Here is a 16935-nt window from a genome sequence, read left to right as displayed (position 1 = left end):
TCTCTCTTACTCGCTCACTCACTCACTCACTCACTCACTCACTCACCCCCTTCCCTTCCGAGACCCCCCCAAACCTTCATACTACTTCTTCCATCCCGTTGACAGCTAAGCTACGCTACTCTACCTTTTTTTTGCTTCCCCGCCTCGTGTCTCATCTGGTCTGTCAGACCGATCCGTTGGAAACAATCTCATCTCGTCATATCTATCTACTTTCATTTTCCTTGCCCCTCGTGGATTGCTGACCGTGCCAGTCTAATTTACTTTTCTCTTCTCCCCCCCCCCCCCGGGGCTCTTGTTGTTGCACCCCCGCTCTCTAAGCCAAACCCGCTAAGCGACCACGGCAAAGGCGATCGACCGACTGCCAACTGACTGACTGGCTACTGCACTGCTGCTCCCTATACCGCTCCCATTCGCGCCAAAGAGAGACGGACACAGCAGTGTGAGAGATCCATCCTCCTCTTTCCACTTTCCCACCCAACAACCTGAACCCCCCCCCCCCCGCCTCACTCCCTCTCAATCGTCCCAGCTCGAATTTCCTAAGGTAAGTCCTGCTGCAGCTTATAGTTTCATGTTCCATTTCTGCTTCCCGCTCCGCCCCTTGTTTGTTTTCAATCCTCTCACCGCGGTCCCTCTACCATCTCAACCGCCTGTTCTGCGAATTGCCCGCTATTCTGCCCGCTGCTGCGTTTGCGTCCCAAGCCTTCGATAATTCCCCTCACCACCCTTCCCCATCCGACTACGCATTACCTTCCATCGCCTGCCTTGCCAAGAAATTGTTACAAACACACCCTGGAAATTACCGTCTCTCTGAATTTCGAAACAAGCGCTATGCTGCGTTTTGTTGTGGCTGCAAATGCTCATGTGGTCATTCCTAGGCCGACATAAACAAATCCCGACGTGGCTCTCCTGAATCGCCTCCGCCCTGCCCGACTCCAATCCCTCCTGCTAGGGTGCGGCTTCTTGCTGCACTGGCACCGAGTCCCCAAACCGAGTACATGTGGCTGTTCGTTTAGTCGTCAAGATGAAGGGTTTCAGACAGAGAGTGGTGAGTTCGCCCTCGTCGCCTTCCGCCCCTTAGCTGTTCCCCGCCTCCGCCATTTCCCTCCAGCTTCGCCGGCCGACCACCCGAATTGGGCTGACCTTCATAGCACGAGCAGTTGTCGAGGGCGAAAGACGCGAACAAATCCTCCAAGAAGAAAGACTCCTCCCACGCCTCCTCCCAGAACAACGCCGCCCTCGGGGTTCACCATGGCCAGCAATCTTCTTCCCCCAACCAGGGCACCCCGACCTCGTCCACAACTTCCGTGAATGATACCAGAGGAAAGTCGCCGGAGAGTTCTGCGCAGGCCGGAATCTATCCCCCTGGTTAGTATTCCAACACGCAGCCGAAGAAACATCGCTGGTCAACCGGTGGTTAACGGTGGTACAGGTACTCCTACCAAGCAGGGACAGCCGATGGCTCCTAGTGTGGTCATCAGTCCAAGTGGCCCAGTAAGTCATTTCACTCCTGATCCGAATGGCGTGCGCGTCAGTTCCTGTCGCTCGTGAGCCCATCTAACCGTGCGTTTTGCGCAGCATCATGTCCCTCCTCCCGGTGCGGCTGAGACAATGCCAGGCGACCTTGCTCCTCCTAGGAAGTCCCATGTCTTTGATCGCCTTCAGACGACGCCTAAAGACATGTCCGAAGGCATCAGAACCCCCAAGCGCCAGCATTCGTCGCGATTCGATATCTCCGACCAGCGTCAGCGGGAGCTTGAGAAACTCCCTGGCTTCCACGAAGTCCCACCCAATAGACGTCAGGACCTGTTCATGCAGAAGATTGACCAGTGCAACATCATTTTCGACTTCAATGACCCGACAGCTGATATGAAGTCTAAGGAAATCAAGAGACTGGCGCTCCACGAACTCTTAGATTATATCGCCAACAATCGCTCTGTCATCACAGAACCGATGTACCCCCGAGTCGTCGAGATGTTCGCCAAGAACCTTTTCCGACCCATCCCACCTCCTGTGACTCCTCAAGGAGAGGCTTTCGACCCGGAAGAGGACGAGCCGGTCCTGGAAGTTGCGTGGCCGCATATCCAGGTGGTCTATGAGTTCTTCCTGCGATTCATCGAAAGCCAAGATTTCAACACCAACATCGCCAAGGCATACATCGATCACCATTTCGTTCTGCAGGTAGGCCGCCCGACCGCATGGTATAGTCAAAAGAAGATTACGGGCCACTAACACTCCTCCAGTTGCTCGAGCTGTTCGACTCGGAAGATCCCCGCGAACGCGATTTCCTCAAGACTACCCTGCATCGGATCTACGGAAAGTTCCTGAATCTGCGCTCATACATCCGTCGATCCATAAACAATGTTTTCTTCCAGTTCACATATGAGACCGAGCGATTCAACGGCATTGCCGAACTGTTGGAAATTCTTGGCTCGATTATCAACGGATTTGCCTTACCCCTGAAGGAGGAGCACAAGCTGTTCCTCACCAGGGTTTTGCTTCCGCTGCACAAAGTCAAGAGTCTTAGCATGTATCACCCGCAGCTGGCCTACTGCATTGTTCAGTTCCTCGAAAAGGACTCGACTTTGACGGAAGATGTGAGTGTCCCCACTACGCCTGGCTTGTCGGAGATGAGCCTCGAGCAGATGCTAACATGGAAATAGGTCGTTCTTGGACTGTTGCGTTACTGGCCTAAGACTAACAGTACTAAGGAAGTCATGTATCTCAACGAAGTTGAGGATATTTTTGAGGTGATGGACCCCGCCGAGTTCGCCAAGGTGCAGGTGCCCTTGTTCCAACAACTCGCCAAGTCGGTGGCCAGTCCGCATTTCCAGGTATGAGATACCTGTCTCAGATTGTGATGTGTCGCAAAGCTAACTGCAGTTTAGGTTGCGGAACGCGCACTGTACTTTTGGAACAACGAATACTTCTGCAACCTCGTCAGTGACAATGTGGAAATCATCCTGCCGATCATGTTTCCACCTTTGTATGAAAACTCTAAAGGTCATTGGAACCGGTATGTATTCTCGCCCTTGCAACTTTCCAGTCTCATTATACTGATCTCCGGTCGGTACAGAACAATCCATAGCATGGTTTACAACGCCATGAAAATGTTCATGGAAATCAATCCCCAGCTGTTCGATGAATGCTCCCATGAGTACAACGAGCGGCAGAATAGTGCCGAACAGCGGGAGCAGAGCCGCCAGACTAGATGGGAGAAGGTTTTGGAACAGGCCAACGAACGGAAGAATGGGGTCGCGCCTCCTCCACCGTGCCAGATCGCGGAGATTCCCGTTCAACTGGATGATATTGACTCGGTCACCCACGATAGCCAAAAGCGCCTTCATGCCCTGAAATTGGACGATTCAGGAGCATCGACGGAGCGGAGTTCTAGAGAGAACACGGCGACCTCGGTGAGTGATGGACTTCCCTGATTGCCTGTGTGGTCATGCTTCAGCCGTGACGTTATCGCATCACGCTAGGTGCCCTCCATCACCCTGATTTGTCGCTGTCTTTGCTAAGAGTTCCTCGGTTTCCTTGTACAGCAAGCGTGATTCTAATGCTGAAACGTCCGTTTGCTTCAGAGACGGCGCCGCGGCGGCCTTGATGAATCTCGGAGACGAAGAAGTGGTAGCGCAAGTGAGATTCGACCTCGTGTAGATCGACGACGGTCGGCTGGCTCTGGCGCTGCTTTCTCGATCTTGTCACGAAGCAATTCTGTCAAGTGACAGTCGATTTAATGGTATTTCCCTGCTAGATTTCCTGCAATGATGGCATAGCGACTATGAGCTGCGACAAAGTGTACTTGATCTTCTCTGGTTTTACGTTCGGTTCACCCCTTTGTTCGCGCTCTTCTTCATGCCTTTCTATCTTCGTTCTTCTCCCCCTTCTCGATTCCTTTCAATTCTCATCTTTGTGTACATGGCCTTCCATATCCTTGTGTCCCAGCGTGCACGTGGGTGGCCACGCCCGGGTGCAATTCAGCGGACGTTGTTGTCAGTTGGACTACTAGAACTGTGTTCGGGTCTGGAAAACGGGTGAATGGCGTTTCCCCTCGGTCGACGTTGATGTCGACGACCTCTTTTGAGTCTTAAAACATGAAGTATTTATGGCATAGCCTTCAACCAGATGCATTTAATTCCTAGAGTCCAACGTGTCCCACTCCTGTTCTTTGGACAAGCGCGACTCCCCGTACGGTAGATCCATATTTACACTGGGCTGGCAGTAAGTACGGAGTACCTGTATGGTGCCTGCAACACGTGCCCGTGCCTCGTTTAGCGAGTAGCGACACTAGTACTCGAGCTGGAGTACGATTTGCTCATCAATCGAGGGGTAGCTGGACAGACGCGCGCTTGTTCGGCCTGGAGGAACGAAGATCCGGGGTTGCCTATTTTGGCCTAGTGTTCTGTTCGGGGTCTCTGCGATACCCGCGTTCTGCTCTGCTGCTTTCTGTTCCTGTCGGTTTGCAGGCCATCAATTTGCGCTCAATCATCATTCTCTTGATTCTCTCTCTCCTCCCTTCCTCTCCTTACCTCGCCCGCGCCGATAATTCGTGTCTCCGCCTCGCTCACTTCTCACACTCGTCTCTCGTCCTATAAAGAGCGAGCGCAATTAATGACTTAACGATTGTATCCCTCTATCTCACAAGGCGCTTTCCGTCGCTGGGCGTGTCGAGATAGTTCCACTCTCACGGATTTGCACATGAATACAATACACCACGCGGATCGTGCTGGCTCTCACCCCAAGGCCGGCCTTGTGGCCTGGCAGTACCTATAATCTCGCATCACTCCCTTGACTCCCTGTGAGGGGCACTATACAACCATGGAGCGAAACATCGACATCTACGCCGCCAAACTCGGCGATGAGAAGCTCGGTACGCTTGATTTTCTAGCTCTCCCACGGGCAACTCTCGAGTCTGCATTGACTCGAGCTTAGCCTAGCTATAGCGGCTAAGTGCTGACTTGTCTGGCCTATAGATATCAAGTTACGAGCCAACGTCGCCGTCGAACTACGAGACAGCATAGAACCGCTATGCTCCGGCGCAAGCTATCCCATCTTCCTTTCCAAGTTATGGCCCGTGTTCAAGAACATCTTGAAGGGCGAACCGGTCTTCACAAACTTGTCCTTCGAGCAGGTGAGTTAGGGATCATGGACAGTCCGCAGTTACCCATGACCCCGGAGCTTACGCAACTCGCCTGGAAACAGAAATTACGGAACTATATCCTCGAGACGCTACACAGACTGCCAATGGCATCTCCCGATGTTGAACCGTACGCCGCTGATATGGTCGACTTGTTGATGGATCTCGTCCGAATTGAAAATGAAGAAAACGCGGTGCTCTGCATGAAGACGATTATGGACCTGGAGAGGAATCAAGCCAAGGCAACAGCAGCACGAGTCCAGCCCTTCCTGGCCCTAATCCAAGAGATGTTCCAGATGATGGAGCAGGTGGTACGCGACACGTTTGACACGCCGAATCAAGCTACTCCCTCCGGAATGCCTTCAACGCCGAGTGCCACGGCCCAGAACTTCCAATCGCCCCGACCAAGCTCGCCAGCCACTTCCGTCTCAGATCTCGGACCGGACCAACAGGCCAACAATATTCTCCTGCGCGGTATGCAGTCGTTCAAGGTCCTTGCGGAATGTCCAATCATTGTCGTCTCGATCTTTCAGACCCACCGGAACTCGGTCGCAGCGAATGTCAAGCTCTTCGTGCCATTGATCAAGAGCATTCTTCTCCTTCAAGCTAAGCCACAGGAGCGGGCGCACGCAGAGGCCGCAGCCCAAGGAACGATATTCACCGGTGTTTGCAAGGAGATCAAGAATCGGGCTGCGTTTGGTGAATTCATTACGGCACAGGTTAAGACGATGAGCTTTTTGGCGTACTTGCTCCGCATGTATGCCCAACAGCTCCAGGACTTCCTCCCAACTCTCCCTTCAGTCGTGGTTCGACTGCTGCAGGACTGCCCTCGGGAGAAGTCAAGCGCTAGGAAAGAACTACTGGTCGCCATTCGTCACATCATCAACTTCAACTACCGCAAGATCTTTCTGGAGAAGATTGACGAGCTTCTTGACGAACGGACTCTCATTGGCGACGGACTTACTGTCTATGAGACAATGAGGCCTCTTGCCTACAGCATGCTCGCTGACTTGATTCACCATGTGCGAGACCATCTGACTCGGGACCAAATTCGACGGACTGTCGAGGTTTACACCAAGAACATGCATGACGATTTCCCGGGAACGAGCTTCCAGACTATGAGCGCTAAGCTGTTGCTGAACATGGCTGAGCGCATCGCCAAGCTTGAAGACAAGCGAGAAGCCCGGTACTTCTTGATCATGATTCTGGATGCCATTGGTGACAAATTCGCCTCAATGAACTATCAATTTAACAATGCTGTTAAAGTCTCAAAGATGTACAAAGAAACCAAGAAGGATCTGGAGCCTTCCGCAGAGAAGTATCTCGCGGAGAAAGAGTTCCCTCCTGACTGGGATGAGATTGATATCTTCTCGGCTTCGCCAATCAAGACATCTAACCCTCGTGATCGCGGCGGCGATCCGGTGTCAGACAACATTTTCCTTTTCAAGAATCTTATAAATGGCTTGAAAACCATATTTCATCAGCTCAAGAATTGCAATCCGGAGCATATTCAAATAGATCCAAACAGCGTGCCGATCAACTGGTCCGAAGTCTCCTATGGATATAATGCTGAGGAAGTGCGCGTCATCAAGAAGCTGTTCCATGAGGGAGCACGAGTATTCAGATATTACGGGGTCGACCAGTCACCACCGGAGGTCAACTACTCGTCTCCCTTCGACTTCCTTGCCAGTCAATACACGGCTCCAATGTCACGGGAGGAGAAAGAGCTCCTGGAGAGCTTCGGCACTGTCTTCCACTGCATTGATACCGCTACATTTCACGAAGTCTTCCATTCCGAAATACCATACCTTCATGAGCTTATGTTTGAACATGGCGCTTTGCTTCACCTGCCTCAGTTCTTCTTGGCTAGTGAAGCTACCTCCCCTGCTTTCTCGGGGATGGTATTACAGTACCTCATGGACCGCATACACGAAGTGGGCACTTCTGACATGACTAAAGCAAAGATTCTGCTTAGGATGTTCAAGCTTTCCTTCATGGCAGTCACTCTGTTTTCCGTCCAGAACGAGCAGGTCTTGCACCCACATGTGACCAAGATTGTCACCAAGTGCATAGAGCTCTCGGTCACTGCCGAGGAACCCATGAATTATTTCTTGCTGCTGCGGTCGCTCTTCCGTAGCATTGGAGGTGGTCGCTTCGAGCTCTTATACAAGGAGATCCTGCCTTTGCTAGAAATGCTGCTTGAGACATTCAACAACCTTTTGGTGGCTGCTCGGAAGCCACAAGAGCGTGATCTATACGTGGAGCTTACGCTCACAGTACCAGCGCGTTTGAGCCATCTTTTGCCACATCTCAGCTATCTCATGCGTCCTATTGTGGTGGCCCTGCGTGCGGACTCGGATCTCGTCGGTCAGGGTCTCAGAACCCTCGAATTATGCGTGGACAACCTTACTGCCGATTATCTGGACCCTATCATGGCTCCTATAATGGATGATCTCATGACAGCATTGTGGGACCACTTGCGCCCGCATCCCTACAACCATTTCCATGCCCACACGACCATGCGCATCCTAGGCAAGCTTGGTGGTCGCAACCGCAAGTTCCTCAACCACCCTCCGGACCTCACCTTCGAACAATTCGCCGATGATGCACCAAGTTTTGACATCAAACTTATAGGGCCCAGCGAGAAGCGGCCGTTCCCAATCGATATCGGTCTGGACCTGGCAATCGCCAAGTTGATGGAAGTTGCCAAGAACGAATCAGGGCAGGCCTCTGACAACTACTATAAGCAGCAGGCATTCCGCATGGTCTCGTCGCAGCTCAAGCTCTACATTGGTTACGAGAATCTTCCCGAGGATCTGGCCTCACTTATTCGTCTGCACGCAAATGATTTGTTTGACAGCAAGACCACTTCCATGGCTGATGTATTAGAGAAGTCAGAGCGCTCGAGCTCTATTCCCAAGAAACTAGGCCAAGAAGCTTCCCTGAAGAAACTTCTCAAGGCATGTATCTACGCCACTACCATCCCGGAGTTAGAGCAGTCCGCAACGGCTTTTGTCGCGGATGTCTGCAAGCACTTCGCCGTCGTGGAGGTTGGTCGCGCACTTGCCCAAGCTCGGCATACCCGCAAGCCATTCGACGTAAATAGTGGCGAGGGTCCCGTGTATCTCGACTCACGCGTCCTGGCCGAAGCAGTCGTCGAGTCGCTTTCGTCCGACAATGCGCAGGTTCGCGAGGGAGCCGAGGCGGCCATGCAAGTGATGAAAGACGCTGCCGCCATCATCTTTGGTGCCCCAGAGCGAGTGGCCAAGCTGCCGTTCTTTCAACATCTCGGGCGCGTGTTCTGTCACAGCTGTCATAGCGAGGAGTGGTTTACTAAAGCCGGAGGAAGCTTCGGTATCCATCTATTCGCGACTAAGCTTGATCTGGGAGATGCATGGCTTCTTGACAAACAGGTCGACTTTGTCAGGGCGCTCATGTATGTCATCAAGGACACTCCAGCTGACTTGCCAGCCAGTACGCGAGTCAGGGCCCAAGAAACGCTGGACTTGATTCTGCGCAGATGCTGCAAGAGCTTGTCCCTCGAGGACCTCAAAACCGAGAAGAGCCGCTTGTATTCTTTGTGCGGTCACTTCGTTTACGAATTGTCTCACATGAACAAGCAGGTTCGTGAGACCTCGCGGCGTAGTTTCTCCACCGTTTCCGAAGTCCTGGGGTGCCAAATCCACGAGCTTATCCTGCCGGTCAAGGAGCGTCTCTTGCAATCTATCTTCAACAAGCCTCTGCGAGCGCTACCATTTCCCATTCAGATCGGCTTCATCGACGCTATCACCTACTGTCTCAGCCTTCATAACAACATTGTCACGTTCAATGACCCTCTCAACAGGCTTATGTTGGAATCGCTTGCTCTGGCCGACGCCGATGACGAATCCCTGGCCTCCAAACCCAACGAGTTCAAGAACGCGGAGATGATCGTCAATCTGCGTGTCGCCTGTCTCCGTCTTCTGTCCATGGCAATGAGCTTCCAAGAATTTGGCAACGCTCCGCAGAATTCTAGCCGTGCTCGCATAATCTCGGTCTTCTTCAAGTCGCTCTATTCTAGGTCGCCTGAGGTCATTGAAGCCGCAAATGCAGGACTTCGAGACGTTTTGACGCAGACCAACAAATTGCCAAAAGACCTTCTCCAGAATGGTCTCCGTCCCATCTTGATGAACCTGCAGGACCCGAAACGCCTGAGTGTCGCTGGGCTTGATGGACTTGCACGCTTGCTTACGCTGTTGACAAATTACTTCAAGGTTGAAATCGGCGCACGTCTTCTGGACCATATGAAAGTCATTGCGGATGAGGCGACACTGCAGAAGGTATCCTTCAGCCTCGTTGAACAGAGTCCACCGATGAAGATTGTCGCCGCCATATTCAATATCTTTCACCTTCTTCCTCCGGCAGCTACGTCCTTCATGGATCACCTTGTGAACAAAGTCCTGGACCTCGAGGAGAAACTGCGCAGGACTTCCAACAGTCCTTTCAGAAAACCACTGGTGAAGTATATAAACCGCTACCCCAAGGAGAGTTTGACATTCTTTCTGGCTCGGTTCAAGGATGAGAGATTCGGCCGTTTCTTCGGTCAGGTTTTGGCTGATCCTGAAAGCGAGCCACTTCGCTCTGCGGTTGTCGCAGATACCGAAGGCTTCCTAACGGCAGCCTTTGCACAGGAAGGAACTGATGGCAGGAACACTGCTGGGATCAACGGCATCTACGTCGCCCACTCAATCTGCACATTTGAAGCAACCAAACGCTGGTTGGTGTCTCAAGCAGACTTGAGGACAAAGCTTTTGAGCACGGGACGCGACCTTGCCCGGAAGCTGCGCAATGACAAGCTTCCCATCAATGAGCGACTGAGGGTAGAGCAGGCTGAGGACCAACTGATGGACATTTTCACCAATTACCTCTCTGAATCGGTGCAAGATCTGGACTTCCTGTTTGAGATCATTGATGGCCTTTCAGCCGAGGAACTCAAGCGGACGCTGGCTCTTCCCAGGTTCATCTACCGGCACATCATCACGAATGAGTCCATTGATTATCGTCGCTCCGTTATCATGCGGTGCCTGGACTTGTACAGCCAGCGTTCATGCTCTCAGAAGATGAAAACATATGCTTTCCGTCATCTGGTCAATCCCATCTTCGCCATGGATGTTCAAACGACATGGAACAGCCCTCCAAACAGCCCCAAGCTCATGGACAGAAGTATGACTGAGTTCATTCAGAGTCGGTTGTGGAAGCCTCAACTAGCTGATTTAAGTGAGGAATCCAACCAGGCTGGTGTCGATCATTCTCGCATGGAGCTCCTTCAGCTGTCAGCATTGTTGATCAAATACCATCATCAGACCGTGCAGGATTCGCGCAAGGATATCATCAAGTTTGCCTGGAACTATATCCGTCTTGAAGATATCATCAACAAGTACGGAGCATATGTTCTCATCAGCTACTTCATTGCTCACTACGAGACTCCCTTCAAGATTGTTGTACAAGTTTATGTGGCTTTGCTCCGAGCTCATCAGAACGAGGGCAAGGCACTTGTTACGCAGGCTTTGGATGTTCTGGCTCCAGTCTTGCCAACTAGGATTCTGTCGGCAAGCGGCAACCAAGGCCCGGACTTTCGCTATCCTCTGTGGGCGAAATGGCCTCGGCGCATTCTAGCAGAAGAAACCGCAAACCTGCAGCAAGTGATGAGCATTTTCCAGTTCCTCGTCCGTCATCCGGATCTCTTCTATGAGTCAAGAGAGCACTTTGTTCCACTCATTGTGCCTTCTCTCTCAAAGATAGCCGCCCCTGCCAGTCCGTCTAATGAGGGCAAAAAACTTGCTTTGAATCTCATTAGTCTTATCTGGCACTGGGAGGAGAAGCGTGCTAAGGCAAGTCAGATTACCTTGTCGAACGGCGTCCTTGAGTCACCCAACGCAAAGAAGCGTAAGCTGGATGAGGGCCAGCGCACTTCATCCCCTTCCCCTGCGCTTGTACCTCCGCCTTCTCGTGATCGCTCAGATTACGCAGTCTCGGCTGATTTCAGAGCTTCCTTAACCAAATACCTTATCACTTTCATCACGACTATCCCCGAGAGATTTCCTGTCCCGGCTGCTCGTATTCGGGAACTGCCGTCGTCCAAGGCCCCACCCGTACCAACAGGCGAGATGGTGAAGAAGGCCGTTTTTCTGCTTAGGAACCTCCTTTCTCCAGAGTATTGGGGTGACTTGGATGTTGAGCTGTATCAGAAGGCGACAGAGCCTATCCTCGCTGGCGAGAAGGCCGATAAGCCTGATGAGAAGCATATCACGAGTATGATAAATGCTCTACAAGTTGTGCGGATTCTGTTGGCATCCAAGCCCGATGACTGGATTGTTGCGCGTGTGCAGAGTATCCAGAAGCTGTTTGAGAAGCCTTTGCGGTCAGACAATCCGGAGATCCAGGACTGCCTTCATGGTCTTGAAGATGACATGGACATCTCTCCCAAACTCGAGCCCCCAATCAGGCGTGTTCTCAATGCTTTACCGGATGATCAGCCCGAGGAGGAGGATGCAATGGATGTCGAAAATTCACCTTCCGAGTTTGTCACTTATCTGTCAACTATTGCGACTGAAACGCTCTCGGCGAACAACTATGTTTCGAGTCTCAATATCTTGTGGACCCTCTCAAAGAACAAGCCGGCCGAGATGGATACTCATATTCCTCAGGTTATGAAGGCATTCTCCCAGAAATTAGCCAAGGAACATGTTGCAGCTTCGACCGCGAACCAAGGTCAATACCCGCCTGGATCAAAGCCACCGGAAGGAGTGCCAGAACAGCAAGAGTATGAGATTGGCGTTGACTTGATCTTCAAGACAATCGAATTGGTTTCTGTGCGCATGTCTCACCTCGGAGAGCAGAGACGACCTTTCTTGAGTGTCCTGGCGCAATTAGTTGAGCGATCGCAGAACATTAAGCTTTGCAGCAAGGTCCTTGGTATGGTGGAGACTTGGATCTTCCATTCAACTGAGTCGTGGCCCACGCTGAAGGAAAAGACGGCTGTTTTGCACAAGATGCTGCTCTTTGAATCTCGTACCGATCAGACGATGCTGAAGAAGTTCCTCGATCTTGTCATCAGGATCTACGAAGACTCCAAGATCACTCGCACTGAATTGACAGTGAGACTGGAGCACGCTTTCTTGATTGGCACCAGAGCTCAAGATGTTGAAATGCGCAATCGCTTCATGACGATCTTCGACCGCAGTTTAACTCGCCTGGCCAGCTCTCGACTCAGCTATGTGTTGACTTGCCAGAACTGGGATACCCTTGCTGATTCTTTCTGGTTGGCGCAAGCCTCACATCTGGTATTAGGCTGCGTGGATATGGCATCTTCGGCCAGGTTGCACCCCGATGATTTCACTGTCTATCCTGTGTCTTTTCTCTTTGGCAATGCTGAAAAGGATCCTCGTAAAGCTGATATTATGATCGACACACAATTAGAGGCCTTCGTCACCGACCGCAAGCGATTCGTTGCAGATATTGGTGATGTGAAGGCTCGCGACCTGGTGGAGCCTTTGGTTCAGCTTCAGCACACTGATCCTAATGTGTCCTACAAGCTCTGGACCACGCTCTTCCCCATTTTCTGGTCTACACTTTCGAGGGAAGATCGCATCGATCTTGAGAAGGGAGTGGTGACGCTCATTACTCGGGAGTACCATCAAAGACAGCTGGATAAGCGACCGAACGTTGTGCAAGCATTGCTTGAGGGCGTTGTCCGAGCACGCCCGCGGTTCAAGGTTCCTCCTCACGTTATGAAGTATCTGAGCCGAACCTACGATGCCTGGTATACTGCCGCTACGTACCTGGAGGAGTCAGCCATCAGCCCCATCATTGACACTCCTACTGTCCGTGAAAGTAATCTGGATGCTTTGGTCGAAGTATACGCTGGTCTGCAGGAAGACGATTTCTTCTACGGCACATGGAGGCGTCGTTGCAAGTTTGTCGAAACCAATGCTGCTCTTTCGTACGAGCAACAAGGCATGTGGGATAAGGCTCAGCAACTCTACGAAAATGCCCAGATCAAAGCTCGCTCTGGAGCCATGCCTTTCTCACAAGGCGAGTACTACTTGTGGGAGGACCACTGGTTGATCTGCGCACAGAAGTTGCAGCAATGGGAAGTCCTGAGCGATTTCGCCAAGCATGAGAACTTGAACGACCTTCTCCTGGAGTCTGCTTGGAGAAACATCGAGAATTGGCAGAGCGAGGGCAGTAGGGAGCAGCTCGAATCGCTGATCAAGTCTGTCTCCGATGCACCCACTCCGAGACGCACATTCTTCCAGTCCTTCATGGCGTTGCTTCAGTTCCATATCAAGAAGGAGAATATTCAGGACTTTAACGGCGTTTGTGATGAGTCTATCCAGCTGTCCATCCGGAAATGGCTCCAATTACCCAAGAGAATCACCAATGCTCACATCCCGATTCTGCAGCACTTCCAGCTTTTGGTCGAACTGCACGATGCCAGCCATATCTGCGCTAGCCTGTCTCAGACAAACGAACGCAATCTGGACACGAAGTCTGCCGAGCTTAAGTTGCTGCTGGCAACGTGGAGAGATCGTCTGCCCAATCTGTGGGATGATATCAATGCTTGGCAAGACCTCGTTACTTGGCGACAGCACATCTTCCAGCTTATCAACGCGACTTATCTGAGTTTATTGCCACCCCAGACGAATAATGTGGCTAGTAACTCATACGCCTATCGCGGGTACCATGAGACGGCATGGATCATCAACCGTTTTGCTCATGTCGCTCGTAAGCATCAGATGCCCGAGGTGTGCATCAACCAGCTTAGCCGCATCTACACACTTCCGAACATCGAGATTCAGGAGGCATTCTTGAAGCTTCGTGAGCAAGCCAAGTGCCATTATCAGAATCCGAAGGAATTGAACAGTGGGTTGGATGTGATCAACAACACCAACCTCAACTACTTCGGTGCGCAACAAAAAGCAGAGTTCTACACGCTCAAGGGTATGTTCCTTGCCAAGCTCAACCACGTCAATGAGGCAAATGAGGCGTTTGGTGTTGCGTTGTACTACGAATTGAGACTCGCAAAAGCGTGGTCTGAGTGGGGTCAGTATAGTGACCAGCGGTTTAAGGCCGACCCATCGGACTACGAGCTTGCAAGCAACGCCGTGAGCTGCTATCTAGAAGCTGCCGGCCTTTACAAGAATGCTAAATCTCGGAAGCTGCTGAGTCGCATTCTTTGGCTTCTGAGCCTGGACAATGAAGAAGGTCAGATTGCTCGAGCTTTTGAGAACTTCAAGGGTGATACGCCGGTCTGGTACTGGATTACCTTTATTCCGCAGCTTCTCACCAGTCTTTCGCACCGTGAAGCGCGGCTGTGCAAGGCTGTTCTGGTCAAGATCGCGAAACTGTTCCCACAGGCTCTCTTCTTCTTGCTTCGTACGAACAGGGAAGATATGCTCAACATCAAGAAACAGCATGACTCGAAGCAGGAGAAGATCATCCGCACTCGGGCCCACGGCCAACAACAGCAACAATCGTCACCTCTGGCCAAGACCGCACCGACAAGCACCGACGCCTCGCCTGCTCAAAACGTTCAGCCGAGCAACACTGGTCCCAGTCCAGCACAACCAAATGGTCAGCAAGGCACCCCTCAGCAGGTAAACAATCAAGCTCAGCCCCATCCCGCAGGGGTCAACCAGGGCCAGCCTGCGAACCCAGCACAGATTAAGAATCCGAACATGCCACAGCAGGTGCCCGGCCAAGGCCAGATGCAGCAACCTCAGGGTCAGACCCAGGCTCCCGCACCGATGCAGAACCAGGCACCAAATCCAGGACAACCTCCAATGCAGCCGCAGCAGCAGCCTCAGGTGCAGCAGCAACAGGGGCACCTCCAAGTTCCCGGTCAGAACGGTGTTCCTCAGCCGAACGCTAAGCCCCCTGGCACAGAGATCGAGAAGGAACCTCTCAAGAAGCCGTGGGAGTATTCCGATGAGATCATGTCCGGCCTCAAGACAGCATTCCCTCTGCTTGCTCTGTCCATGGAAACTATGGTCGATCAGATTCACAAGAACTTCAAATGCCCTCCTGATGAGGATGCGTACCGTCTCATTGTTGCCTTGTTGAACGACGGTCTGGCGTACGTTGGTCGGATGCCTGGCTCATATGCGCAAGACTTCAAGTTACCGTCTGCCACCGAGGCGAATATTACTCGGTTCGCAGAGACTATCCTCCCAGCACATATCCGCAAGTCCTTCGAAGCCGACTTTGTTGTCAAGAAACCAACGATGTACGAGTACATCCACAAGCTTCGCCGTTGGCGTGATAAGTTCGAAGAGAAGCTGGACCGTCGACCCCAGAATCAGTTCCTGGAGACTTATTCTCCACACCTCAGCGAGTTCCGGTTCCTCAAATTCGACGAGGTTGAGGTCCCAGGCCAGTATCTGCTCCACAAGGATAAGAATCAGGACTTTGTTCGCATCGATCGGTTCTTGCCAGACATTGACCTTGTACGCGGCATCGGTGTCTGCCACCGCCGGCTGAAGATTAGGGGCCATGATGGAAGCGTACACGCCTTCGCCGTGCAGCACCCAGCTGCGCGACACTGTAGGCGAGAGGAGCGTATTCTGCAATTGTTCCGCATCTTCAACGGGATCCTGGGCAAGCGCAAGGAGAGCCGCCGGCGGAACTTGTACTTCCATCTGCCACTCATGGTTCCATTGGCCCCCCACATCCGCTTGGTTCGCGATGATCCTTCCTACATCTCTATGCAAGGCATCTATGAGGACTACTGCCGACGGGTTGGCATAAATAAGGACGAGCCTGTTCTCTTCACAATGGAGAAGATGAGATCATTGGCGGAAACGAAACAGAATGTGAGCGGACCCCCTCAATTCAGAGTTTGGAACGTGACTGACATATCCCAGCGTACACCCGACCAGCAGCAGGTGCTCCGAACTGAGATGCTCACGGCTATTCAGGAGAAGTGGGTTCCTAGCAACGTTGTGCTCGACTATTTCCAGAGGATTTATCCGAACTTCTCGGACTTCTGGCTCTTCCGCCGGCAATTCGCCTATCAGTACGCGGCGATCGCTTTCATGACATATGTCATGCACATGGGCAACCGTTACCCCAACAAGATCATGATTTCGAGACAGACAGGCGACATCTGGGGCTCGGAGCTCATTCCCACCATCAACCCGGCCAAGGCGTTCTTCTACAACCCGGAGCAGGTACCGTTCCGGTTCACGCCCAACATCCAGACCTTGCTGGGACCAATCGCAACCGAGGGTCTCTTTGCCTGTGCACTGATGGCGATTGCACGGTGCCTCACAGAGCCACGACACGAACTGGAACAGCAGCTGAGTGTTTTCGTCCGTGATGAGATGATGTTCTGGGCTACCGCGCAGCACCGTGGAGCTTTGCCACCGCCTCAGCTTCGCGATCTGGTCTATAACAACAGCGACATCATTGTCAACCGGGCAGTCAGTCTGGCTAGTCCTCCGGAGGGCAATCTGCCTGCCAACCAAACCACCATCGACCTCATCTCCAAGGCCGTCAACCCCCAACACCTTGCCTCGTGTGATGCTTTGTGGATGGCATACCTCTGATTTGTTTTTCTCTTGCGGCGTTCTGTTTAGTTTTCATTCATGGTTTGCGGAAGAGGCTTACGGGTCTGCTAAGTCAAATGGGAGTTTCCATTCTAGCGTGGCGCTTCGGGGCGCAGTCTATGTGACATGGTTACGATATCTGATAGCTTTTGTTGTCATCGTTTGCGCTGTTTGTTGTATCATAATTTAATCAACGCGGACATCTATATC

At 52.1% G+C, this 16935-nt stretch overlaps 2 protein-coding genes across 2 annotated transcripts; both read left to right on the top strand.

Annotated features, from left to right (window-relative positions):
• The first annotated feature begins 799 nt into the window (after positions 1–799).
• BO86DRAFT_197769 (protein phosphatase 2A regulatory subunit RTS1) lies at positions 800–3606 on the top strand. Its single transcript, XM_025666724.1, has 8 exons — positions 800–1045; positions 1149–1365; positions 1430–1491; positions 1576–2178; positions 2241–2594; positions 2661–2831; positions 2886–3013; positions 3074–3606. The coding sequence occupies exons 1-8, from the start codon at positions 1022–1024 to the stop codon at positions 3429–3431; spliced, it is 1917 nt and encodes a 638-aa protein (XP_025524032.1). The 5' UTR covers positions 800–1021; the 3' UTR covers positions 3432–3606.
• Positions 3607–4707: 1101 nt separating this feature from the next.
• BO86DRAFT_197746 (histone acetyltransferase TRA1) lies at positions 4708–16905 on the top strand. The gene is made up of 4 exons (XM_025666723.1): positions 4708–4870; positions 4974–5131; positions 5203–15990; positions 16042–16905. Exons 1-4 carry the CDS (start codon positions 4819–4821, stop codon positions 16723–16725), a joined length of 11682 nt encoding a protein of 3893 aa, XP_025524031.1. The 5' UTR covers positions 4708–4818; the 3' UTR covers positions 16726–16905.
• The last annotated feature ends 30 nt before the right edge of the window (positions 16906–16935 follow it).

Source organism: Aspergillus japonicus, assembly GCF_003184785.1.
Source record: "Aspergillus japonicus CBS 114.51 unplaced genomic scaffold BO86scaffold_62, whole genome shotgun sequence".
Taxonomy (NCBI): Eukaryota; Fungi; Ascomycota; class Eurotiomycetes; order Eurotiales; family Aspergillaceae; genus Aspergillus; species Aspergillus japonicus.
Note: the sequence above shows the minus strand (reverse complement) of the source record. Positions and strands in the feature narration are given on the sequence as shown.